General features: G+C 44.3%; 1 protein-coding gene across 1 annotated transcript in view; it reads left to right on the top strand.

Moving 5' to 3' along the window:
- The window catches only part of RNMT (RNA guanine-7 methyltransferase), a 188,921-nt gene that overhangs the window by 153,708 nt on the left and 10,068 nt on the right, over positions 1–25,145 (top strand). Inside the window, exon 10 of the mRNA XM_078687503.1 lies at positions 19,818–19,851. Coding sequence (XP_078543629.1) covers positions 19,818–19,851 — 34 coding nt within the window. The remainder of the gene's footprint in view (positions 1–19,817; positions 19,852–25,145) is intronic.

Here is a 25,145-nt window from a genome sequence, read left to right on the forward strand (position 1 = left end):
CACTGTAAAATATTGTTACTATTTTGATATTCTAGCTTCCACTTAAAAGCTGTGGGTGCCCTTTCAGACCACATTTTTGAAGTCAGAGTACAAGGTTTTTAGGGCGAGGCCTCCGCCCACGTAAGTGGGAGGAGTTTCGAGATCCTAATGTTAAAGAAGAGAAAAAAAAAGTATCTCCTAGGGCTTTGGCGAGACAAATTCCACACATTCCTTAGCGTGTTCTGTCATCTGGCCAGTCATTCGTCTTCGTTGTGGTGTCGTTTTAATAGGCTTGAAGTGATAGGGTAAATGTAGTTTTCGGACGCCATGTTGGGCATTTTGTGCGTGCTCGCGCAAAGAAGTACATTAATTATAATTAGGAGCTGTCAGGGTGCCTCCGTAAGTGAATCCAGATGGCCGGGCGCGTTCACCATTCAGCAGCGCTCCGCGCGCTGCTGCTGCATGCCAGGCCGGGAAAGGGCTTCATTAGCCTCACTCATCCGGCGCTGAGACAGCAAGACACGGGGGCCCACGCCCCCCTCCCTCATCGGTATCGGCGAAGCTCGGCCCACCCTGCCTACCACTTGCCATGCAAACGAGAAGCACCAGTATCGAACGACAACCCTCCTGCTTCTGGGCGCTATCGAAATACAGACGTTACTTTGGTGCAGTTGATGGCGACAGAACAGCGCAGCTGCCCCCTCGTGAGCTGGGTACTAGTGAGACTGCGCCCTCGTGAACTGTGCAATAGTGAAACTTTGCTACAGCTGTGGCGACCAGCGCAGCTGCCCCCTCGTGTGCTCCGTGGCGTACAATCACCTGGTGGTTAGTTGGCATGGTTTGTTCATTCGTTCTGTCGCTTGTGACTGGAGCTGACCACGCCGCTGGTGAACAGCGCAGCTGCGCTCCCTACTGGCAGATATTAGTGAAACTGTGAGTAGCTGATGACGCGTGGTGCACGTTCACCAATTTCCATCTACACTGTGTCAGCGCGTAGAAATCCTCACCGGTGAGTGGTGCCACTACAAATCCTTGACTGAATGTCTGTGAGGAATGTAGTGACTGCGGGTCGTGTAGATTCGAGGAGGGCAAAGGTCACGTACTCAATGAGAGGTGGCAGCGGCTGAAGGCACGGAGTACAGCGGCTCCACTGTGTGGTCTGAGGCGCACTGAGCCCACAAGCACCTACCTCTTTTCCAATGGGTGAGAGTTTTGACTGACTGGTGTGAAACAGAGCAGCTGCACCTCAGCCTTCGGGCACAATTAAAGTTTTCTCGTCGTGTATGAAGCCAAAAACAAACACAAAGCGCCTAATTTGGGCTGGGTGCGTTTAAACCTCAAAGGGCACCGGCGAACACAAAGCACGGCTGCGTGACAATGTGAAAGCGACGACATTTTGTCATGTTGTGGCCCGAGTTTGCATCCTGGGGGGTTTTAAAGCTCTCTCCGCACCTTTACAAATTGAAATAAACGGATGGGGGTTTGCCCAAGATCACAACGTGTGGCCGAGGCTACCAGAGGCTCGCCATGCGTCCTCGACGCCACGAAGTAGGAGCCCCGTTGATGGTGGGATGCGCGAGTGACTACGTTTAAGCGCCTCGAAGCCCCTCGCCATCCTCATATAGGAGCTTCCAGGGCCCAGTACATATGTCTATAGGATAAGGCTGCCGAGGGGCCCTAGACCTCCCCCCTGAGGGTGAGTATAGCGCCCTCGCTTGAGCCTCTCCCGCCAAAAGTTGGGCGCTGCCCTCCACCGACCACCCGCCCCCTGTCCACCCGCTGTCACACCCGCAGATGAGAGCAACCGCCGCCGCGAGACTCCCCACCCTCCCTCCAGGCAGCGGCATTTTATTGTAGCGCCTTGAAGCAGGCCGGTATTCTGTATACATTCCCCATTTACTGCACGCGCAGTCCAGCTTCACTTTGAAAAGGGCGCCTCAGGTCACTCTCGAAAGACAGAACCACCAGTTTCTGCGTACCATCAAAGAGAAAATACCAAGTGCCCCGCCCCTACCCCCCCCATACCCAAGTTGGAAGCCATCCACACCATGGTGTTATTGGAAGGGAGGAGCATTAATAACTTTCAGCTGCCTTTGAAATACAGAACTGTCTTATTCTGGGCGCAATCCAGGCAGTTTGAGGGTTAAATTCAGCTGTTCTTTTTCAACACGTTCTGGCAGGCACCCAGCTCTGTATTTATAATACCTACACGAACAACTCCTGCTCTCATACAATGTACTTAAAACCAACATAATTCCACGGCATTTTAGACGTATTTATTTGTGAAGGCTGGGAAAGGATTAGTAATGTTGAAGAAAAAAACAAATTTACATAAACGCAGCATTTACATTCTTAAATTTATGCCTTGCAAGGAGGCAAAGATGGCCATTTGTGCCAAACCGAGAAGTTGATTTAACTAGAGTAGTGGGCATGGCTTCTGGGCTTATTATTCTATGTTCCTAATTTTAATTTCGAGCCGTGCACGACGAGTGCGAGTTGTGCAGCACGTTCTAAACATGGGTGTCCAAAGTAGGCCCAAGAGGCAAAACCGCGCCAGATTTTAAGGCAACAAAGGTAAAATGATTTTATATGCAATTGATCAGAATCGAACTCTTTTACCTGGTTAGCAGTTAAACTAACAAACTTCCATGAATCCGGCTTATGGACAAATGCTGAACGCCACTGCTGCACATATTTGACCCACTGTTAAAATCAGTTTTTGATCTTTATTTGGGGTAGGAGGGCTTTTGACAGTGAGTGCAGAGTGACAGCAAGTGACAATGAATGCAAAGTGACAGCAAGTGACAGTGAATGCAGAGTGACAGCAAGTGACAGTGAATGCAGAGTGACAGCAAGTGACAGTGAGTGCAGAGTGACAGCAATTGACAGTGAGTGCAGAGTGACAGTGACTGCAGACTGAGGGCTGAGTGACAGTGAGGGCTGAGTGACAGTGAGGGCTGAGTGACAGTGAGGGCTGAGTGACAGTGAGGGCTGAGTGACAGCGAGGGCTGAGTGACAGCGAGGGCTGAGTGACAGCGAGGGCAGAGTGACAGCGAGGGCAGAGTGACAGCGAGGGCAGAGTGACAGTGAGGGCAGAGTGACAGTGAGGGCAGAGTGACAGTGAGGGCAGAGTGACAGTGAGGGCAGAGTGACAGTGAGGGCAGAGTGACGGTGAGGGCAGAGTGACGGTGAGGGCAGAGTGACGGTGAGGGCAGAGTGACGGTGAGGGCAGAGTGACGGTGAGGGCAGAGTGACGGTGAGGGCAGAGTGACGGTGAGGGCAGAGTGACGGTGAGGGCAGAGTGACGGTGAGGGCAGAGTGACGGTGAGGGCAGAGTGACGGTGAGGGCAGAGTGACGGTGAGGGCAGAGTGACGGTGAGGGCAGAGTGACGGTGAGGGCAGAGTGACGGTGAGGGCAGAGTGACGGTGAGGGCAGAGTGACGGTGAGGGCAGAGTGACACTGATGGCAGAGTGTGAGTAGTGTGAACAGTGTGTAAGTGTGCAGGGTGCACATTGTGTGAGTGTGCAAGATGAGTCTGCAGGATGAACATTGTGTGACTATGCAGGGTGAACAGTGTGAGTGTGCAGTGTCAGCAGTGTGTGAATGTGTAGGGGCAGTGTATGAGTGTGCAGGAAACAAACACTCAAAGTAAGTCCACCACACACATACATACCACCACACACAAGAAGACACACACACCATACACACACCACACACACATACCACACACACACATACCACACACACACACACCACACACACACCACACACACACCATATACACACCACACACATACACGACACACACATACCACACATACACACCACACTCATCACCACTCATACACACCACACTCATCACCACTCACCCCCACAGACTCACCCCCACAGACTCACCACTACAAACACAACCACACACACAACAACACCAGCCGTCAGTACATGCTTTCACCAGGGCCAAACACCACCAGGCATCAATGCACTTTTTCACCAAACACAAACACCATCAGGCGTACAACACCAGGCAGCCGTCAGTGCATGCTTTTACAAGGCGCACTCAGCAGCAACCGTCGGTGCACGCTTTCACCAAACACACACCATCAGCCATCTCTGCACGCTTTTACCAAACACACACCCACCAGCCATCAGTGCACCCTTCCACCAGGCACACACACCTCCAGGCGCCAGTGCACTCTTCCACCAAACACACACACCAACAGCCATCAGTCCACGCATCAATTGTTAACGCATCCACAATTAACTATTGTAGCAATCGCTGTATGATACACTTTACTTTTAAACATATTCATCTAAAGCACAGCATGCAACCATTGGTAAAATTACAATGTAACCCACATAATTCCACTACACACCACATGCACACACTCCATAACACATGGCAAAAAGACATTGGCATTTACAATGCCATTAGCTCAAACTCAAATAAATCCGAGCCCGATTGCATTTCTAATGCTTGTTTACTAATGTCATGAAGTGGTTAGAAGTTAATGGCATTGCTCTGTTAGGGAGTGTAAATTCCTCAGAGTATTTCAGGCTGTTTTAAAAGTCAAAGGAGGAATGTACTCTGCTGACCTAGTGGAAGACCACCTGCCTATTTTGGAGACCTTGGCCAGGCAGGTGAAGATACATACCTTCAGTAGTGTTGCTGCTGCCAAGTCGAACCTGATGAAGGATGTGAAATGTTCCTTGTGGACGCCGTGTTTAAAGTGCCCACTTTTCAAAAACAAGTTGCCAAAGCAGGAATTTAAGACTAGAAAATAAAGAAAAGTCCCTGACATGCTGGGAGTTGTCTCTCAGTGCCTGAGGTAATTTCTTTGAGTTTCTGTTTGGGACCGCCAGGATTTTGCTGGTGGTCCCAAAGAAGAAAAGAATTATGACTGACCAGCCAGTTATTATGGTGGACATTATGTTTGTACATTGACCAGCAGCCTCATGGCAGACTATCCATTGGTCAAAGGTTTCCAGCACCATTGGAAACCTGTCCCACTTATCTGACTCTAAATAGAGCGGGGCGAGTCACGAGTTTGGGTGGTGGAACAAATGCAGCCTTTCCATGGATGTCTGATTCCACTATACCCTAAAGGAGATGAGAAGGAGATTCAAGGGGTTTTTACTGCACATTTGAATCTTAGTGTATGCTTGACAAAGACACTTGCACTTTTTGATTTGAAGCTAATGTTTGGTGTTCTTGAAAATAGTATTTTGCTAGGGCATTAAGTGTTTGATGTAGGACTATCATGAATTTCATAAGTTAGTCGGGAAGAGTAAGCTACAGGACAGTCAGTGTTGGATGTTGCTTACACAAATAGTCTTCTCAAGCTTGTCTTCATTAAACATTTTCTGTCTATAGTAAAACAGGAAGTCTACAGGCTTGTGCTGTGCCATCCAGTAGTGAGACATTCTGGAGCAGTGTATAATTGACAGAGCCCTGTAGTTCAACATTAAATAGATGACTTGTAAATAATTACAGTATGTGAACTATTTTCTAATTGCAGCCTTGAGTATAGAAACAGCAAGGAACAATATGTTCCATGCCCATTCCGCCTCCAGATCAATGCAAAGTTGTCACTGGTGTTAAATAAAGCTGTTATTTTTATAGTAGTATAGCAGTGGGGATAGGTTTAAGGTTTAGAAACTTACCAGAATATCAGAGACCTTTAAGCAGTTTACCAGTGATGTTTTAATAACTAAGCAAATAGGCACAAAGGTGACTGTGCCAAATAAAGGGTAAGCAGTGTAGACCACCTACTGCATGATTCCAAAGAACATTGTTACTTTAAGACCCAGTTAAGATTTAAGAATCCTTAACAAATAAATTCCACATCAGTTTTAAGGCTAGCGTGCATAGTTAGGACAGGTAGTATATTAGAACTCATTTGAGAATGATGTAAAGGTGAACCCTTCTGCAATGATTGGAGAAAAATTGAATAATTGGTTATCCACATAAATCTATGTGAAATTATAACTGACTAGGCTAATTGAAGCGACTGACCAGCTATGGCGCCTGCCGTGTGTCACGTATTCTAGTTATCAGCACTTAATTCACGACGGGGCCCCAGAAGGGAGGAATAGCCCGAAACCCCCCAGTAGGACCTAGGCCCTTGGGTACGATTCGACATGGGATCTGTGCACACGTCAATTATTACAAAGTACAGTATTGTACAGTAAATCATACAAAATATAACACCAAGTCAATAACGTAGAAGTAATCTTGATTGCTGTAATCTTCAGTTCAGATTTTATTTGCAACGCCCAGCCAACACGTGTTTCGTCAGGGTGGTAAACCCACGACTTCGTCAGGGCTCCAAATGGGCAGTGGTGTTTCAGTATACGTAGCGAGATCTCTACGCTCTCCGCCGGTTGTACTTCCGTCTGCTGTCTGGTTCAAACTGAGTAAAACCAATACTGCATATATCCAGCAGCTCACGTTCTGTTTGATGTCCTTATGTTGTAAGGCACCATTCGTGTGTGCACGACAAATATCCAAAAACAGGCGCCGCAGCTCCAGTACCGCTGCCGGCTCGCGTCCTCCTGTGTGAATGCATTCACACACGAGGACGCGAGCCGGCAGCGGTACTGGAGCTGCGGCGCCTGTTTTACTCAGTTTGAACCCGACAGCCGGGACGGAAGTACAACCGGCGGAGAGCGTAGAGATCTCGCTACATATACTGAAACACCACTGCCCATTTGGAGCCCTGACGAAGTCGTGGGTTTACCACCCTGACGAAACACGTGTTGGCTGGGCGTTGCAAATAAAATCTGAACTGAAGATTACAGCAATCAAGATTACTTCTACGTTATTGACTTGGTGTTATATTTTGTATGATTTACTGTACAATACTGTACTTTGTAATAATTGACGTGTGCACAGATCCCATGTCGAATTATAACTGACTAGCCCTGCTCATGAAGCAAGTCAATAGACTAGAAAGCGGTTTCATAGACTCACACACCACCTACTCAACCACTATTGAGCTTGAGGAGATAAGATGGCTATAAATACATAACCAAATATATTGAGCATAACAACGGTTTTACAGAGGCACAGAGCATGCAGGGCTTAGGGTCAATAAATATCTGGAGTTATATTTTTATGGTTTCATCCCTAGTTTCCATCTACTCTTGTTCTGATGCTAGTTATCTTGTCAGGAAAATATGAATAAGCACAGTGTTCCCCAAGCTTTTAAATCTGAACACATCACCGGATTATATTTTTAAATGAATAGTGTGCAAGAGTATAGAAGAAATGGACTCTTATCACACCAGACATGGTCTTAGAAACTTGATTGAAAATACAAGCTTAATGAAAGTGTTCTGCCTGGGAAAGGAATTCAACTGCTGTCTCTGCAGTTAGGCAGTGATGCCAGATTTAATAATAATTTGATTGTACTTAAGCATAAACCCATTTTTTAGGTTCTCTTTGAAAGCCACAGGAAACTGAAATTGATTCATTTTCCTAATCATTTGAAATTCTTCTGCTGTAAGACATTCGTTTACACAGAAAAACTCTCGGCACTAATGGGTAGCCATGACCATCCAATCTAGTGTTACACTTGAAGTGACATGGTACTAAAAAGCTTGTATAGGCGGAAGCGATAAGGCATGCAGTTCCCATGATGCGTGCATAAGGAGTGGGAGAGTCACTGTGCACACATGCTCCTTCCTATGAAAGAGCCAAGCAGACAGTGGAGGTCTGGACACGAAGCTGGTCATTCTCCTTTAAAGTACCATGGAGGAACAAGCCCTAGGAGTGATTTAACCGTGGGCATACCCTTGCAGTGGACAGAAGCACCCTTCAAGGTATCAGCATGTGGATGGGCCACTTAGGAGCCACAGTATATTTATCGATATTTGTTAAAATTAAAAGCACATTTCCACATAAATAATATGCAGTGTATCCCTTTTAGTTCCATTTCTTGGCCGTGATAGGCTGATGTGGGTATAGTGGCCATAGTGACTAGTGTTAACATCCAACTATTTGAAGTCACTTGTACGCTAAAATTATTCCGAAGGGCAGAAGTGAGTGACATTTGTGTTGTGCACAACTTGGAGACTTTGGAGGATAATAAACATAAACTCCATGCAAATGATGACATTTAAAGTGTCCTCTATCTGCCTCTCGGTAGCTAGGTGCAAACCAGTTCAAACTACCTTCTAGTAATCCTTAATCCATAATCATCAAAGAGTTGAAAACAAGATTTTAAAGACTCATTTTCCAAATCTAGAGTACATTGTAATTGTCTCTTCCCTGCACCCTCTGCTATTATAGCATCATAATTGAGCTTGATTGAGGAATGTAAAGGTCTTCGCCTGCTACCCCAACACGCCATCATCACACCATCATCGGCCATCATATTCTTCCTTATCAACCTGAACCAAGGTAACACCATCCAGACCAAGATGACAACTGCTGTGTTGTTTCCTGTGGTTGTTGCAATGCATTCCCTTCCCCAGTTCCCAGCTGCTCAGCCAGTGAGTGTGATGTAATAGAATGTTGATGAGTGCCTGATTGGTCTGAATGTCAGTTGGAGAGAGTTGGCTGAGCAGCAAGGATGCTGCTCCTGGTGAGGCATTTACCATCTTACTTATAACCAGCAACCTAAGACAGAACTTCCACAATAAATCTAGGTCTTATAATCTACATGACTGGCTACATGCGTTCCTACTTACAAGAAGGTACCTTCGTTTGCAACATGCTTTTTATCCTCAGGATCTTTTCTTCGTTTTTACATAGACCATACTCTTTCCTTCTTTTTAAAACTGGTCATTGATGCCTGGAAACACTGCTTCATTATTCATCCATTCATTCTCTAAGAACTCCCATAGTACTGGAAAAGATCTCAGCAGACAAACTACAACACTTCCCTGAAACAGTCCCATTCCTGGCCCCATTTCAGACAGACTTCCAGCACTGTTGTACCTTATCGCCGTTTGGTTGAGAATGACAGTACCTACATTGACAATAAAACCTCAATCCTGCTTATCATCCTCAGTCATTGAGCATCCTTCTAAGGTCCTCGCCATGGATCTACTGCCGCACCCTCAGATGTTTTTAGATAACGTTGTGCTGTTTTGGCTTTCATTGAGTTCTGAAGTCTTAGAATCCTACTGAGGGTTCTCCCTTTTCAAGTGGCAGGAGGCATCATACCAGGGGTTTGTTATCATGGGTGCATCCAGAGTACATCCATCATGTGAGGGGCTTGTATCGAAGGGGGTCGGGGTGTATGGTTTTTTAGGTCTCGCCTGAGCCAGCGCATGTGCTGCTCTGGCGAGACATTTAGTGAGTGGGCTTTAGAAAGCCGACCACGCCTTTTTGTGTGGCCTAGAGTGTACGGTTACGCGCACAGTTACGAGCAGAGGCGTCATCTGTCTTTCCTCTCTCGTCATGGCTCATTAAGTGCATCACTCGTGGGCACCCTTACAGCCCGCGATAGTGATCAATTGCGCGCCCGTGTCACTTTCACGGCTGCGCGGCCAATGCTTGTATGTCATTTTCCGAGTTCAAAGTCAAAACATCTTGTTTTTGCACTGGATCCAGATGTCTAGCTCCTTTACTTTAAATTCTGCCTCTGATTCTACGGTGCTGCTCTGGCTGAAGTTAATGGATCACGATGCAAGCAGGTGGCATATCGATCCTTACCTTCTGGCAATGGTTCTCATGTTCTGGTCAGAGCTCCCATTCTTAAATTCTGGCACCGGCGTTGATTCTTGGGTTCAGACACTTCACTACAATTGTATGGTTCTGGCACAGATATTCTGTTTCTCTGACCTTTTCCAGTAGCTCTCGGTCAGGCAGATGTAGTTGTTTCAGACTAGCAGTCATTTGCGCTGTGATCTGACTTAACTTTTTTACTGGCAAGCTCTAATTCAATATTATGTACCGAGTCCCACCGCTTCTTTAGTTACCAAAGCAACCAACAAGCAGAACCACAGTGCCCCTGTGCCATTTACTGACGGTTCCGGTCGCATGACTCCTATCAACTTCACTTCCGGTCGAAAGAACGTCTCTGAAGCCAGTAAATAGAGGAGAGGTTGATACTACTAGAACACCAACTCTGCACTTACAGTGGCAGCGTTGGGCGCCAGCTGTGCTTTGGCTATTACGGCTTAAGTTCAGAATACCTAATTTCACTACAGAGGAATTGGACTTCAGTGACAGGAACGATACTTGCTGGTGCTACTGTATTTCCCCCCGCCGTTTTATGCATCTCAAACACAAGCAGGGTGCTCTAGAGCAGGATACATGAGCACCAGATTACGTTAAACAAAAGCAAATTTTTTTAGGCATATCAACTCCTTGTCAGTGGTAGAACGTGCTACAGAAACGCAATTTCAGTTACTGATTTGCCCAGAATCACGGTATGTTGTGGCAACGCCGGAACTTGAACCTGGATCCCCAGTCCTAAAGTCGGCAACTCTGACAATTAGGCCTTGTCTCCTCTGTACAAGTATGGATGGGCGGCTGTGGGTCCGAATATGTGGGTCCCTGTGACGCTGAGCTATAACTCAGTATTCATTTAAAAATCAATGTTTTGTTGGAAAACCGTGACCAGCACTTTCTGGGTTGGGCACCATTAAAAGTAGCAGCTGGTGCCGTGCCCTCTCTCAAGTGCTCCCTTTCCCCAGCGATGTTTTCAGCACGTTTTCTGCTCCAGGCCTCCCAGCACATTGCGCACACAAACACACACACACTGTAAACATCACTTTTTTAATTAAAAAACGTAGACATGCAAATTAATTCTGCACGTATCATAGCGTCAAATGTTGTGCTCTTCTATGTCATAGGAGTTTTTTTTTTTCCCACGTACCCTGCATATTATATTGCGCATGAGCAAGCAAAAATGCATTTGTTCTTGCGTTAATACATTTGGCACATTAATTTTGTGCGTATGAGCAACCTTAAACATTTTGTGGACCTGTAAAAACACACAGTGCACCAAACAAGCATTTGCAATGCAATAGGTCTTGCATTTGCAAGAATTTGAGCTATTAACAATGCCTTTTATTTATGTGTTCGGAAAAGCTGCAAGCGGTGCATAAACACGCACTTATAGTTCCTGCTTGCGAAAAGAAAGGCTGGCAGTAAAAGAGGCGTAGTTACTGCCAGCGTTGCTTTTCGTAAGCAATGACTCGAAGTACAAAGTGCGTGTTTACGCACCACTTACAGGTTTTTAAAATATATAAATAAAACACATCTATATTTACAAAGCCAATAGCACAAACTCTTGTAAATGCGAGACCTATTGCATTTGCAAATGCTTGTTTTGCCATTGTGCCTGGCAGATTGAATTGAGCTGACAAGATGGCGCTTGGCTTTAAGTCTGCTCAGAGTTGATCTAAGACATGCAAGCCTGCACACACACACACAATCTCCCATCCCAAACTGAAACCTTTTCTCTATTTCTCTGTAGTTTTGGGGAAACCTTTTCTCTATTTCTCTGTAGTTTTGGGGAGTGAGTAGAGGAGCCCACCTGCCCTTATGAAATTGCTACCAAGAAGGGTAAACCCAAAAAACGTCACTGGGTACAGGACAGTACATTGGAACAGTGGTCCCAGTAAACAATAGATCAATACATAAAATACATTCCTTACGGCAATTATTCAGAAGACACATAGTATAGTTAGCAAACAGTGTTGTTTAATCACACTGAGCACATATTAGTTTGTATTATTATTAAATCGGTACAAAGTGCCCCTAGAAAGGAGGAGAGGGAAGAAAAGGGATGTGGAGGTGTTGGAGATTCGAGTGAGGATATAAAGGTGAATAGGAAGTGCAAATCACAAATTACATTGTTTAGAAAACAAAACAAAAGGCTCATATCTTAAGCCCAAAGATTCACAATTTTGTCAAAACAATACTCAATCAAAATCAATAGCCATGCTTTGTGTCAATAACACAGTGATCAATCGTTTTTGATTAAGCTGACTAATAAAACAGATGTGGACGTTTCGACCCCTAAACCAGTAGGTTATTGTATCCCTTACATCAGGTTCTTCATCAGGACAGAGATGAAGGGAAGGGGGTGTGGTCCATAAAATAAAGCCCTTCAATGACCAAAGTCAAATCTCTTCAAAGCAAAGACAGTAGTATTGCATTAGCTTTTTAGTGTAACCCAGACAATGTATGGCTTTGAAATGCATCTCTTGCCTACTCCAATTCAGGTTTTTTTGTTTCAGTGTGCAATCCCTCAGTAGCGATTATTAATTTTTTAGCTCAGTTGCACACAGAACGCACAGTTGACTTTGCAAACAAAAATTTCTACCTCAAATGGATCAAAAGTTACAAAAAACCTGAAGACCCTTCGCAACGGTTGACTGGTCGCACTTCTGTTCCATATTGCTTTATTTGTTTGTTAAACTGGTACTAATGAGATGAAACCATTGGGCAGACGGTGGTAGCATGTGTAAAAATTCAAAATAATAAAGTAATTCTATCACAAAATGTGCAGCATTATGCTGCATATATTGCTTTTTTTTTTTTTTTTTTTTGCTGCATCATTTTGCCAGTCCTGCTGCATAATTTGGCCCACTCCTACTGGATTATTCCAGTGGGCCTGGCTATAGGCCTTATGGCCTTATCTTAATTGTATTTATAGTGCTTAGGAGCAATAACACTACTGATTTCATGTCCACATTTTATTATTTTGTGCTTCAGTGTGTTAAAGGCCTCTCTGGACTGGAAATTAACCTTGATGAATAAATTAATATTAGCTAAGCACACTTGCCCCTAAAGAGGTTCCTGGTGCTGATACGTTTTGTTATGAGGCTAGTTCCTGAGGAATGGCATGCCAGGATTTTACTACCAGATCGAAAAGGATCATAATAAAAGACTATTCTGCAAAGAGGGATTTTATTCAGGTTAGCGTTGAAAGTGTATGGATTTTGTGTAGTTAATATTATTCGGTTTTCTCTTAGGTGGTTGGGTCTGGACATGCCAAGGCTTTATTGATTATGCATAGGGATTTGAATGTGGATATTTTGCCATCTGTGAGCCATTATAAGTTAGCAAGATGGGAGTAGACTGGCTGCCTTTTAGTTAGATTGAGCAGCAGCCGTGCTGCAGCATTTTGTACCCTTTGAAGGCGATGAAGAAGTTATAGTGAATGTCCTAGATATGAGTCTGTAAAGTCTAGTCTCTCCATAATAAGGGCTTTTAATATAGGTTTCTGTGTAGAAACAGGCAGAAGAGATTTTCTGGAATGTTTTTAGCGTTCCAAAACAGATTGGTACTACTTGGTTAACCTCTGGCTCTTCAGGCCACCACGTACTCCATACTACCTTCAGAGAATGAAGATGCTGCAGAAGTAACGAGATGCCCCCAGTGTTACTCTTAATATCACTGGGCCACCCTCCACACCAGCTGCAACTTTGTCCTCTCGTCGAACCACAATGAGTGCTGCTGCGCTTGTTGTTTGGTGTTTCACAGCAAGAGGACCATACTCCAGCACCAAGACAGACTGTGGGCACTAAGCATGATGGTCTTCGAACAGGTCCATGGTTTCAGAAAGCCCGACCCCCTCGCGCTGAAGAAGAGGAGGCATTGGCGACTCAACAGAGCTCCCAGCCCATCAGCCCACCCACGAATACATCGACTCCGTTATCTCAGAGTCAGGTGAGGAGGACTCACTGAAAGAGGAAGAGGAGGCTCCCAAGGATGCTCCATCCACTTCACTCTGCTCTGACCCACACATAAAGACCATGCCACGTGTGAGAACTGTTAGCACCCCAGCCCTTACCGTTCCTCATATGTGGCCGCACGTCATAACCAAGCAACGCCCCTCGGGGCGGGCATTGAGCTTGGTGCCAAAACTGCTGCCACCTATGGGTGTGCCACTGCCTTAAAGAGCTGGTCAACACCGACTTAAGGCCTCGAAGCCGAGGACAGACTTGGCCATGGCCCTCGATCCTTGAGCCTGAGGACTCCAGGCGGCGCCGAGCTGTCGAAGTCAGCTTCACTATTGAAGCAGAAGGTACACATCTCAGCACTAATGCATTGACCAGGGCAAAGGCGTCTATTCCCTGTACGTCCTCATTCGTAAGAAGGACTGATCCCTCAGGCCAGTCCGTAACTGCAGCCCTCTCAACAGACCTATCCTGTCAGAATGCTTCCACATAATCCCAATACAGGATGTCAGACCCCTGCTGCAGCAAGGCGACTTCATGGCCACCTTTGACATGAAGAACGACTGCTTTCACATCTCAATTCATCCAGCACATCAGTGCTACTTTCACTTAATTGTAAGTGGTTAACATTACCAGTTCAATGTGCTATCCTTTGGAGTCACCACAGCTCGAGGATCTTCACCAAGTGCCTAGCGGCAGTAGCCGCACACTTCATAAGGTTGTGGGGGGAAATCAATGTATTTTGCTACCTAGACGACTGGCTGATCAAGAGTGCAAGGAGACAGAAATACTTAGACAACACCCAGGCTACGGTCTCCCTCTTACACAGCCTAAGGTTTACAATGAATGTCACAATATCCCATTTAGAGCCACATCAAGTTCAGTCCTTTCTAGCGGCAGTCCTTAACTCCGTTTTGGACGAAGCTTTCCAACTGCTTCTGCCTTTTTTCCAGCCAGTCAGGCCGCTTCCATTTCACATGGTTATACTGTTTCTAGGCATGATGGCCTCATGCATTACCATAGTGCCCCACCCCAGACTTCATATGCTTCTGTTTCAGGATAGCCTCTAAAGCCAGTGGTCACAAGCGGATGGTCATATGGAGGATCTGGTGTTGGTAAGGACAATCACACTCCCCATTAGTGGAACAGCAAAAACCTTTTGCAGGGCAGACCCAGTTCTGCAGGTGAGCATTACCTTGAACTCCTCTCTACCCAGCCAGCCGTACTTCAACGACATGACAGTCCAAGATCTGTGGTCACATCATCTGACAGGTTTTCACAATAGCCACATGGAGCTGATAGCCATTACTCCTACACTCAAAGCTTATCTCCTACAAATTCAAGGCAAAAGTCCTGGTTCGTACAGACATGAGATCCATGGTCTATCTTCAGACACAAGGAGGCACACACTCACCTCACCTGTCTGCCCTACACAACAGATGTGGTGTTGGGCTGTTGTAGGAAGCTTGCTTTTTATGTAGTTATCTAAAATGGGTACACTATGTAGAAACTCCTTACTACCCTTATTAGCTTACAGAGCTTAAATTAATAATCCCAAATGCTTTCTTTTGTGGTAATGTGGGCGAGCAGTTTAGGCTTATCCGAGGGTACTTTTAAGCATTTGTTACACACATATATTCAATAAATGAGACACGCACTAGAGAAGAAACTCAAGACCAATTAAAAAAAATGACTGGTATTTTTATATATATTTTAGCACCAAGAACTTCTTAATTGGATAAGTACGTTTTGAGATATCAATTTTCACAGGTAAGTAAAAATGTAACACATGCCTTTTTACACGTTAGTGCTCTCCTATGGAGAAAGAAACATATACTGCATAGAGGTTCTTGCAATCGTATTTCAGGGGTACCCTTTAGGACTTGATGTGCTAGGGGGTCAAGGTCCCAACAACCTGCAGGAACCTAGTGCACCTCAGTCAAAGTTGCATCCAATACCAGGCAAAAAGTGTTGGGTGACAGTGTGGAAAAGGGGCGCTTTCCTATAGCCATCCATAACAGATGTCACCTCCTGGCATAGTACTCTCCGGGAGTGGACAATGACATTGCAGACCTGCTCAGCAGAATACAGCAACAAGTCCTCGATTAGGAATTTCATCTACAAGTCCTGCTTCCATACATTCACAGGTAGGGCACCCCAAACATAGACTTACTCGCCCAGCAGAAAACAAAAAATTCCCAAACTTTGCAACCAGTTTTTCACATCCCCAGTCCATGGGCAATGTTCCAAGGATCAGCTAGTCAAGGATCTTTGTTTTCGCTTTTCCTCCTCTCCCACTCATTCCGTACATGGTTCCGTACATGGTGTGGAGAAGCGTGGCTCAGTGGTTAGAGGCGGCAGACCCGGAAGCTGAGATCGACCGTGGACCAGGGTTCGATTCCCCGCCTCGGCGGGTCTCGGGCTCAAAAATTCCACGGACTCGACAATTCTCGCTCCGGTGCCTACTCGAATCACGGGGTCACACTCTGCAACTCTGGGCAATAGCTTGCTTAATCTCCACTACGGCCCCTCGCGGCGGGATGCCTGGCTTTCACCTTGTGGACACCCTGCCGGGGTTTCTCACAGGGGAATACCAGGACGGGTTCCCTAAGCAAGCGCCAGGATGCCCTTTGGGTGACAGGTTTGCGCTATATAAGTACACCTACACCTACATTTACATGGTCGGAAAATTGAGGGAAACCTCCCTAACCCTCATACTGGATGATCCGACATGGGCCAGGCAACCATGCATCTCACCCTTGCTCGAGCTGTCCATTGTCCCTCATGAGAAGCTCCCAAACAGGCCGAACCTTCTCCCTCAAGACCACGGCAAGTTTAGGCACCCAGACCCTAGGCAGCTCAACCTAGCAATTTGGCTCCTGAGGACCTAGAACTTGGTTATTTTGGTTGCTGCAGGAGTGCATGGAAATGCTCACTGAAGCCCGTATGATCACCACACGCACTTGCTACACTGCTAAGTGGAAGCATTTATTTCACTACTGTACCTCAAACAATATAAATCTGTTCACCCCCTAAAGGTCAGGGATCGCTTACATATCAATCCGGGTACACCAAGCTGCCATTGCTGCATATGTGCACTACGGGAAAATTTTTCCCTCTTCAAAATCCCTGATAGTGGTTATGGAGTTCCTTAAGCAAGTAACTCCACCAAGGATGCCTCCTGTCTGGAACCTCAATGTTATCATCACTAGACTGACAAGTCTCCCTTTCGTGCAACTGCATACATGTCCTCTGAAGTTCCTTTTATGGACGTCTGCCTTCATCATAGCCATCACATCACTGAATTGCAGGACCTCACACTTTAGGAACTTTTTTTTCCAAGTCCACAAAGACAAGGTGGCTCTTGGAACCAATCCTAAGTTTTGCCATAGGTTGTCTTCCTTTTTCACCTTGCTCTGAGCTCCCAGTCTTTTTCTGGGACCTGACTCTGTATCTGAAAGAACACGCCACACGCTTGACGTTAACTGTACTCTTTTGTACTACTTGGAACCAAATCCTTTTGCAAAACACAACTGTTTTGTAGTTTTCTATCAGCCACATAAATGCCATACCGTTTCAAACCAAAAACCACAACCAATTGCCAATGCTGCTGCTGATTACAAAAATAATTAGAAACGATTGAATGAACAATACATCACTTCATCTTAAAGCTCATTAGTCGCTTTTATTTTAATTTTTCATTTGATTTTTTCTCTAAAGCTTTATCTTTTTATGTCAATACATACAATAAATTACATAATAAACCACATCAACAATTCTGACACATTAATCAACAATTCTCACCACACTCACTTCTCCATTCATACTACAATCATACTCATAAACTATAATACATTTACATACTGGAAACCAAACAATAATAATTCATAAGAAATTTTCTTTTTCGTTAGAAAAAATACTATAGACTTTTTACATTCAATGAACCTAATTGATTTGAATAAATCCTTTTTAAGTAGGACATACACTTATAAACAAACCATTGTTTGGTTCCTCCAATGGTCCATTGTAGGAATCAAACAATTGTTTGTTTATAAGTGTAAGTGTATGTTATTATTGTTTGGTTTCCAGTATGTAAATGTGTTGTAATCAGCAGCAGCATTGGCAATTGGTTGCGGTTTTTGGTTTATTAGTGCTCAGCCTTGCTGCTTATGAGCCGTACCCTTTATTGTTATATACCGTTTCAGAGGCAGGCATTGCCAGGTGGATTGTTAAATGCATCCAGGCCTGCTGTACTAAAGCTAAAAGAGTCCTGCCTTCCTGCCCCCAGGTCGCACTCGACCTGCGACAGGGCACTACTATGGCTTTCCTGGGGAATATACACATAGCAGACTCTGTAGAGCTGCCACATGGTCCACTCTAAACACATTTACAAAACACTACTGTGCGAACATTCTAGCAAGAGAGCAGGCGAGAGTTGGTCAAGCTACCCTCAGGAATTCGTTTCAGACCTCTGCAATAACCACTGGCTATCCACTGGTTAGGGGAGTACAGCTGTACAGTCTATGCAGAGCATATGCATTTACTACCACACATGCCATGAACAGAATGTTACCCTTCAAGCATCTTTTGTTGCATGTAGTACTGTGAATTCACATGTGCCCACCCTCCTCTCCAGAAGCTGGTGGCTAGTACATTAAAACTATAACATTAGTATTTTCTACTTGCATGGTCACTATTTCTGCACACCCACTTCCATACGTACTCTCACCCATTGGGTAAAAAACAATATAACAATGGATTCGGTGACCACGTGCATCTGCGACCCGAGGAGTCATTGAGACCTCATGACTGGAAAGGAAACACAATGTGCAACGTCCAAACCCAACACTATATAGTAGGAGTATGAGGGCATGTGAATGTACAGCACTGTGTGCAACAAACCGATGCTTACAGGGTAAGTAACCTATTCCTTACTGGCCAAGAGATATACAATGATGGTTTAAAGTTTTTAGGTATAGTTGAGGAAAGGATGAGAGACTTGACTTGCAGGCCAATGTCAGTAACTTGCTTAAAGGCACTTTTCACTGCCACTCTTTTGATCCACGTTACTTTTATCACATAGCCGCTTTTTCTGCCTCTACATTAATTGTAATTGTCTGTCTAGATAGCAATCTAATGTATGTCTTGTGAAAACCCTTTCTTTTTTACACAACTTGTCTGCTTCCCAGCATAACAGATACACAGATAGAAAGGTCCTGAACACATTTGCAAGTGTACGAACCTCATCAATTTTCCATGATTTACAGATTCATTCCTGACTCAGCCAATATTGCTACTACACAAAAGGCACCTTCACAGCCCCAATTGACACCTTTATACCTCCAACTCAGTAGCAGCTCCTCCACTAAGGCAGAGGAGTGTTGACTAACTGCACAAAAATTAAAAAAAATAAAGTGACAACCTATCGTTATTGTTATTTTATTTTTCCTATTGCATGCAGTCAGTGGCCTGTGTGCAGTGTGGGGTGGGGCAAGGCTGGCCAGAGCAGGGGAGGAGTGATTTGCACTCCCAAAGTGCCCGTGAACTATTTGACTGGCCTTCTTGGGCTGACCAAACTGTTCATGCACACTTTGCATGTTCCTACCCGGGTGCATTACACAGCATGGTCAGGAACATGCTCAGGCTCCCTGTTCCAGCCTGAGCTCCGATCCACGGTGCTCAAACCAATCATAACACTGCATTCCAGCGTTGTGAAATACTCAAGGGAGCCAGTGTGCTAAGTGCTTCAGGGGAGCCTGTGTGCCAGGTGCTTCCTGCTGCCGGCTGAAAAGCAGAAATGAAGTAAGAGTATACAGGGGAGGCGGCAGCCGGCCTTCTGTTTTAAGGTAAGTTTTTTTTTTTTTTTTTGGGGGGGGGGGGGGGCGGTTAATTAACCCAGTCTTCCCCCTTCCCTCCCCCGAGTCTCACCACCCCCGTCAGGCAGCAGCCGCTACTGCTCCAACCTTCTGTGCCTAGCTTCTTCAAAGGCTAACAATTAGGGAACCGGGTGGAGGGCAGAACATTTAGGAACTTCCTGTCCTTTTACGTCTGATAAACCTCATGTATGAGACAAGGCCTTGAAGTTACACTGGAAATTTGATTTTTGTTATTGTTTGCTATTGCACCACTTGAGTTGTGTTTAGATTATATTAAATGTATTCTCTTCTTCTTTTTGTTTGTTTTGTTTTTACAGGGTACAATGAGTAAATCTGAATGGGAAGCTACAAGTAAGTAGACTGTTAGCTACAGTAGCAATTGTTTTTTTCATTCTAAAGTCATTGTATTAATATGTGGTTTAATTGTGAGGCAGTTATACCGCTGTGAACTGCATCTTTTGAGTGTTGGAGGGAGTATAGTCCCCCTTTTTGATTATATTTTTAATATCCTAACCTAGCCACTTGGAAGATTGTTTGGTTTAGGTTTCAGGTTTGAAGATGGGCAGTAATTGCCCTTACGTTTCTGCTGATCCTGAGCAGTGTGGCATAATTAGGGTAATTAACACAGCCCTTTCAAGAGAGGTGCAGCAAACCATGCATTACTTCTTGACAATCCTACGTGACTTGAATTGAAAATAATGCTATGATTCAGAAATGTTACGCATGTGTGGAAATTGGCAAATTTTGCTGACTTACCACATACTACGCAACAAATACTTTTTTTAATGCGGAGGTTGTGACCCACTTTAAATTTTCTTATGGTTTATCTGCCTGCTGTAGTATAAGTGCTACGCAAACAAATGATGGAAGGAATGCTGAATGAATCGTGCATTCACCCCCAGTCAAGATATCTGGGTTAAATCCATTGTTCCTTTGCTCACCATGCCACCCGAGTTTAGACCCAGCCATATGCAAATCAGTCTTGACTCTGTGCCTCATGGGAACAGTCCAGACCGAACTACCAAGCCAGGTCCTCCCTGGACCAGAAACAAGCATCTTGGGACTGGTTTCAGGTTATTACCTCCCTGCCCATGTCCGCCATTTGGATGGTCTGTTCCCCTTCCGTAAGGCCATCACAAACCTCTTGTTTCCTGCCTAGACTGTGCCGCTGCCTTTGTTCTGCTTTTTGCCTCTAGCGCTGGGACGCCCCTTTGCTGGGCAGCTGCGCGCTTTATAAAATTACGTTATTATTATTATTATTATTACCCTTCATCAGCCAGGCTAGCTTGAATCCAGTGGCACAGTGAGCACGAGACCTGCCGAACTGCAGAAAGGAAGAGATTGCAGGGGAGGCGGCAGTATAAGAACTGTAGGCAGACCTAATGGAGTGTCACAGAGCAAGATCACCTGCAACATTGGAGGCAATTGCCTCTTTAATGGAAACTCAAAAACAGGAAAACATTGCTTAGGCATGTCAATTGTGGGTGTTAAGAGAGGTTTCTGAAGGTAAATAAAAAAATGATGGCAATTTTTCATTAGAAAAAAATATTGAATGAAGATGCATTTTGGCCTATCTTTCTTATGGTCTGAAATGTCACAAACTCTAAAGTTTGTCTTTACCTCTGGTTATCAAAATATTCAAGTTCTTGTTCATGGATATACATGACCAAAATTGCTTCAACGTTCGTTTAATCTTAGCACCGCTTATAGGCTGATGTTAGCTATTGCATTGTGTACAATACTAATGAAAATATTTATTTGATTACTGAACATTTTTCATTTAAAGGTTTTACTGTGTACACTCAATGATTTACGATGGAAATGCAAACCCTTTCAGGCTGCAGTAATGTATGCGCTTCCATAAAGGGAGGAGACCTGGTTAAAATAGATGCTTGCCAGTGCCTCATGGAGTAGGGTTGACAGTTTATAGCAGCTGAACAGATTTTTGATCATTCTAAAGATTGCCTTTCTTCAGTCAGCTATGAGTGAAGGAATGGTTAAAGTATAAATAGTGACCTAGGTTTATTATCTAAGATTTAAAACCGGTTTTTGTTACATTACACTGTCGCCTTTGTCTCAGAGGCCAGTTCCCAGGCTTCTATATTACATACACACTAAATAGACCAGTTAATCTAAAGTTAAAGCTTTTACAGTCTGGAGTCCTCTGACCTTACTTGTGTTCTTGTGTGACTCTCTAGACTGTAGTATGTGATTTCTATGAGTAAGCATCATCCTTCTAATTCCAACAGAAGACTGTAAACCTACACGGCTTTCAAGCTATACTGATACTGTAAGATCCATTAAAAGAAGGGTCCTCTGGCCTCTAGTAGATCATTGTTTAGGATATTTAAGTATCATTGATGATGTAGCATCAGCTTTCTGTTCAGGTAAATTGAATGAATAAATTCATTTGTGTGCTTGACAGATGTATGAAAGACATCCAAATTCAGGTGTGCTCCATCTGGAGCATTTCTGGCATAGATGATTCTCTGATTTGTGGTAGTCCATTCTACCATTATCAACCAACATTGGTGATGCATATCACCTCCATGGTTTCATTTTGAACCTTGACTAGGAATGCTGGTTGAACATCCTTCTACTATAGCACCTTCATTGGGCCTTGTGAAATCAGTCACTCTTCTTGTACCATGCTCACGTCACTCAATCCACTGTACTTGTAATGTTTGTAAATGATTTGCTTAGTCAACTAAACTGAGCCACTGCTTTTACCGCATTGTATCTGCCATAGATTGAATTGTTTTGGCCTTCAGTCTAAGAGCCTGTGATGACATTAGAAATAGAAGTAAAAGCTTATGACAATCTCACTGATGACCCACCACTTCTCAGTAACTATGCTCTTGTTTATGAGCTGCACCACTTCATCTACCATGCATCGTCAGGGGCCACATCAACAAGCAGATCCTATTCATTGAGCCTCTCGCTGACAGCCCACGTTCTGGTTTCACAATGAATTCATAAATTTAAACAGCAACTATTAACCAGGGGCTCGATCGCAGAAAACATTCAGGCAAGCATGGGAACCAGAATAATTTCAGCCCCCTTTCTCTACATTTACATGAAAGTAGATGGCTCAATAGCACTACAAGGGTGTGGTAGAAAATTGCTTAAAACCGAAGGATGTTGGATGACTTAGTTTGTCTAAACACTCTAGTTCTCCAGATCCCCGGCAACCTAGCCCATTGGAGCTTCACATGAACACCTACAAGAAATTGAACACAAGATGTTGCTATTGCAACTGAAGTGTATCCTAGAAATCACACCTAAGAACCAGAAGAACAAAGAATTCTACTGTTATTTCCTGGCTTCTAAATAATTGACAGTTTGAATGCCTACCTTTGATCTCAATTAGCTAAATATGTTCCTCTTTAACTAAACACATTTTAACTTATTAGTGGGGTAACATTCAGAATGTTCTCTTTTCTTTAAAGAGTTCTTGGTCTTGTGTAAGTTTTCTATTTGCTTAATGCATCAAAATATATATATGTATGTGTGCGTGTGTATATATATGTGTATATATATGTCTATATATATATGTGTGTGTGTGTGTGTATATATGTATGTGTGTATATCCACATGGTTTGAATGGTGTATATATACATCTCCTACTGGAGGTCTACAGTAGGTAGTTATAGTTAGGACCTAGTTTACATAGGAAAAACGTTTTTTGACTTGCCTATATCTTTTGTGCCATTTGACGAATTTTCCCAAAAGTTTCGCCCAAAAATTTGCCTGCCTGATTCTACTTGTGCATGGAACGTTTCGGGGTGATCTGTCAAGTGGGGCTCGAGGAAAAAATGGGGTAAAAAAAAGCGTGTTTCCCATGTTAATTCCCAAAAAGATTTTAGACACAACTACAGCCCGAACCGATGAACGGAATTAGTGAAGCCAAATTTGGCAGAAACGTACCTTGGTTCAGAAAGCTAACTTTTTGATATGTGGTGTAAATCCGTTCAGTAGTTTTTGAGATGTTAGATGAAAAATATGGTTATCTACGGACGTGGACCCTTAGTGACTCCACCGTGGAGCTTCATGAACCCACGCGCCAGCAACAGTGCTGTTATTGGCTGGCCGCAACCTGTGTAGAAAGTTGCGACCGCCATTTTACATACTGGGACACAGTCCTGGGGGGTGAAAATACAGCTTGTAAATCATAGGAGTCAGGGTAAAGTTACCTAGACCCCATGGGTGCATTGTATGGGTGTCTGAGGAACCCCTAGGACTATCAAAATGCCTCAATCCATTGTTTTTTTTCCAATCGTGAATTCGCGTTGCGGTGGATTTGTAAAGTTTTCTGGGGGGGAAAAATGCAGTTACACACACGCTCTAATAGACCCACTCACTGACCCACTTGCACCCACTCAGAGACCAATGCACCGTCTCACTCATGCACCCACTCACAGATCCACACAGACACTGATGCACCCATTCACAGACCCACTCACACTCGTGCACCCACTGACAGATCCACTTAGACACTAACGCATTGACCTATTCATTCAAGGATGCATCCACTCGCAGACCCAGTCACTCAAGTACCACACACAGACCCTTTCAGACACTCACTGGTACGCTCACAGACCCATTCAGACACATGAACCCACTCATAGCCCCATTCAGAGACACACGTACCCACTCACAAACCCATACAAACACTGGCACACAGACTCATACTAATGCACCCACTCACAGACTCACTCAGACACACCCAGTTAAAGTCCCACTCATGCACCTACTCAGACAGACTGAAAGACTTAACTCATGAATCTTAAATGTGCTGTGGTGCATTAAGTGTGTTTTTGCTTTGCGAATATGTGATAAATTCTCGACTGCCCCCCCACCCCCGTTTAAAAAAAAAATTGATTTTAAACGAAAATTAACAAGTGTTTGGGAAAAGGTTGGCTCTTAGAAGAGCCTTTGTGTTTGTGTGTAGATGATAACTACACGTAAAACAGGATGCAGTCTTTCTAGTTGTTAAGGAATATCCTGTTGCCTTTCTCTAAGAAATGTACTCCTTAACTTTATATATGTTCTTTTTAAAGAGTAAATTGTTGAGGGTGGAGCCCATGTTGTGGTCTCTGTGGAATGCAGAAGCAGTTTTATTTTCATGTTTCCTGGCTGTTTATATGTGGACAGAATACGTTTGACCACTTCCATTTATGGCTTTGGCAAATGTTCGAGTACACTGAAGCAGTGTGAGGGAAAAGTGTCATTAATTGACCAAAGGTAACTTTCATTAGTATTTCCAGTCCTACCCCAGTAAGTGTGCCAAGGTCATTGCCACTACAGTGCACAATTAAGATGTCTGGATGTTGGCAATCCGCAATGCTTTCAACCAAAGGAAGCAATTGATGCCACTTTAACCCTCCGAAGCCAATCGAGGTAATGTCCACATTAGGCAAACCCCAGTCCCTGTCAATGCCACTCTTTCTAGCACACTCACTGGCTCGAAAGACACAGCTATGACCCACAATCCACGCTCTAACCATTTTGAAGGCAAGGAGCAGTAGGACACAGTGGAAGGCAAAATGAAAGTCAGTATCTTTTTGGATGTGTATATATCTTGATAGCTAAAAATAGGTAGTGGTTTAAAAGGTAAAGTAAGTAGATCTGTGATTGGCTCTGGA

This window comes from Lissotriton helveticus, chromosome 4_1, assembly GCF_964261635.1.
Source record: "Lissotriton helveticus chromosome 4_1, aLisHel1.1, whole genome shotgun sequence".
NCBI classification, from domain to species: Eukaryota; Metazoa; Chordata; class Amphibia; order Caudata; family Salamandridae; genus Lissotriton; species Lissotriton helveticus.